At 49.7% G+C, this 3,389-nt stretch overlaps 1 protein-coding gene across 1 annotated transcript; it reads right to left on the reverse strand.

Moving 5' to 3' along the window:
- Positions 1–893: 893 nt before the first annotated feature.
- BKA67DRAFT_591017 (PHB depolymerase family esterase) lies at positions 894–1,787 on the reverse strand (the record flags this gene model as incomplete). Its single annotated transcript, XM_046104660.1, has 2 exons — positions 894–1,613; positions 1,671–1,787. The coding sequence occupies 2 exons, from the start codon at positions 1,785–1,787 to the stop codon at positions 894–896; spliced, it is 837 nt and encodes a 278-aa protein (XP_045961849.1).
- Between the last annotated feature and the right edge of the window lie 1,602 nt (positions 1,788–3,389).

Genomic DNA, 3,389 nt, shown 5'->3' on the forward strand with positions numbered 1-3,389 from the left:
CGGTAGAACTTGAAGTTCGGCATGGAAGGCTTCACCGAAACTGAATTTATCATTGGCTTGGAAGGTTCGGCATGCAGCTGTCGAGCGAACCTGAGCCCAGATCAGGCCATCCCCACGTATCATCAGGGACGCGGGGGAAGCAATGCTGTCCCGAGTGAATCCTTCGCTTAACTTACACCCTCCCTGAAGCCATGTCCACATAAAGATTGCGACACTGGAGAATGTCTCCGGATCATGTTGGTTCGGATTCCATACATCAATTGGGCTTCTTTCTCACCTGGCATATGTGCAGTAGGACTTGATGTTCGCCAATCACAGCAACTATTCGCTATGCGAATCCCAACTAGCACTGCAAGGTTCGTCCGTTGGAATGCCACGGCAGTATCGGAGTCGTGGCCTAGTCTTCAACCTAACGTGGTGCATTTACATATGTAGTATGCCAGACTGGCATGGAAGCCCCGAGCTGATCCCCAGTCGAACATTTCGGGCATCTCTCGCCAATGGTTGTGGATCATCCGGCTCTGTCCTCTATGCGAGATCGGCTTCCAGTTCCCGAAGGCGTGCTTTAACTTAGGTAGGAATACACATGCGCATGACAGTACCACACACCCACACTACAGAACTTCGTTTGACATAGCACTGGCAAAACCAGTAGCGATTCACGACTCATGACCACAAGCTCTAGATTCGACAGTTTGCCCAAGTAGGAAATCAAGCGTGAAACGATTGGCTATGGCTAGGGCGACGTAGTGGCTGCATTCCACGCCGTCACTGTTTTGTCGGCACTCACTCATGCAGTGCCGCCGCTCGACGGAACACCCAAAGAATGACGACTAGGAGAAAAGGAAACGTATTCCCAAGTAGACATGTTCCACCTCCCCCATTTTTGCTCCTCAGTTTAGACCGAACCATGCTATATCAAGCTGGGCGTGAACTGGTACGGTGTGTCCTACGCCTTGAGCTGAAAAACCAACCAGCTTCGTCCCATCTCCATAGGTTATCTTGGTGTACCCGCTCTGTGGCGTGTTCGTCTCATTCTTCGTGAACGTGACATTGAGCAGCGAGGACCATTCTTTCAGCTGCTCTGCCAAGTTGGCATAGAACACCAGGTTATCCGCCGTGCCGTGGAACGTCTGCATGCGTGGGTACGTTCCGTTATAACCAGCATACATTGCGTGGACCTGGGTAGACCAGCTTGCTCCAGACTTGTTCACTTTGCCGTTGGCGCATGTCCGGTCCGACGAGATGGGACTGCTGCCGGGAGACCCCGCAAAACACCCAGCTGCGACGCCGGAATAGCATGACCCAGCTGCGAACACGTCGGGATAGACGGCGAGGAGAACATTGGTCATCATACACCCCGACGAGGTGCCCGTCGCATATACCTTGGTCGGATCGGCGTTGTACGTCTTGATGAGATATGCAACCATGTTTGCCAGCCCCTGGCTGTCGCCGCCGCCATTGTGAGAGAGTGATTTGGAGGAAGAGACGTCCCAGCAGTTGCTATCGTTGCGCGCCGAAGGATAGACCACGATGAAGCCCTTGGCGTCTGCATATGAATCATAGTTGGCTTGTTGGTAGTATTGGGCGCCGCTCCCTGAACAGCCGTGGAGCTAGATGATGTGTCAGACGCACTTGGCAAGATGCTCTATGTTGTTCTATTTACTCACTGCGACTATTACTGCTGGCTTCGCTGCCAGTGTTTTTGGCAAGTAGATCTGCATCTCCAGGTTTGTTGGATTCGAGCCCCAGTTCGTCACCGTCGTGAGCGCGGCATTGATCACCATGGGGAGGAACATTGCAGCTAGGCTGCTCAAGGAGAAGAAGGACTTCATGTCGTTTGGTTTGTTTGATCTTGTCGTATACTGTTTACGGTAGACCTCGAGCGTTCATGGGTTTCCAGCGTCGAGCAATTTTTCACAGCTTTTACATACTTTTACCTTAGGCATGTGAACGGTTATATTGAAATGCCGTTGCTCCATGCCGGCCTCGGGACAGGCTTCGCATTGTAACATACCCCAATTTCATTTTGGTTGCGCGGCGTATGGTTCCGACGGTAGGTCTGCCAGGAACGGGAGGTTAATTAAGGATTTTGCGGGGGTTGTTATCATGAATTCCGCTATATTGTTGACTTGAGACTCTTATCAAAGCAACGCAATGGTTTCGAATAAAGTTTCCAATATAGGCGCACAAATTGGTGGTATAACCATTTTACGTAAGCCTCATACATAACAATGAATTTACGTTGACTGCACCACACTACTCTTGTGGTTGATAAAAAAGGTTTAGCCATCTTGTAGTATAGCCACCCATTGTAATCCATAAATTTTTATTCTCGATATAGAATATTCCACCCCTTGCCAAGTGTTCAAGTCCAAGTCATCGTGCATCTCTGCTTTGAGCCTAATGGCGAAGTCCCACCGTCTGGATGGAAAAAATGAAATATTTCTTGGCCGGCAATAAGTGTGATGGACATGTCCAACTTGATGTACCAATCCAGCTTGGGTCCCTACCTCGGTCGGCTGCGAGTCACGGCACTTCATGTCCCTTAAACTAACATGATCCAGGGGCATGTGGCCGTTCTTAGATTTTAGTCCCTAGTGGTCTGTATACACCTCCAAGATCTCGAGACGTGTGCTGATCCAGCCCAATCAACGGGTTTCTTGTGCAAGTTTCTGTATGAGGCTATCATCGAGCAGGCAATTGGGCGGAATCCTGATATGCGTGACATGCAAGAGCTTCTCAGCTCCAACTAGCGGTGCTAGTTATGTAGCACCAAGATTTCTGACCGTTTTGAGGGTCTTCGTACCCGTGACTTCTGCTTGAGTAAAAAACTCATGCGTCGAAGGCAACAACCCAACGGGCCTCGAATTATGTAAGGTATAATCCTGCCTGTATAGATAGACAATATCATTCTCTGAGATTAACTAGTTTCGAAAGACTATTCTGCTCGTGTGGCCACCTGGGAAGTGCTGAATGCCGAATATCTTTCTGCGGATGCGAGAGAGTGAGATAGAAACCCTGTGTTTACAACTAAGGGACCTTCTCGGTTAACTAAGAACAGTGGAGACACCTGGCGATACAGTATGCCGCCGATGGGTGATTTGATAAGGTGGATCTTGAGCCCATTGCCTTCCTGCGGTCGAGAAGATGATACTTCAACAAATGGAAGATGGTGATCAGCCGGGGCTCTCGTACTACTTTATGCCGATCGTCATCCGACGCTCTGACGGCAGTAATGGGATTACTGCAAACCCGATTGTAGAAGAGTGCGGGACCAAGGCTTGTAAGAACCAATATACACAAAGAAAACGGTGATAGTCCTCTTCATATAGTAGTGCACAGTGTTGCGGGCCATGCTTGACAGGGCATCAAGCGCCTGTCTTGTT

This window comes from Truncatella angustata (assembly GCF_020726525.1).
Source record: "Truncatella angustata strain MPI-SDFR-AT-0073 chromosome Unknown BKA67scaffold_2, whole genome shotgun sequence".
Classification (NCBI taxonomy): Eukaryota; Fungi; Ascomycota; class Sordariomycetes; order Amphisphaeriales; family Sporocadaceae; genus Truncatella; species Truncatella angustata.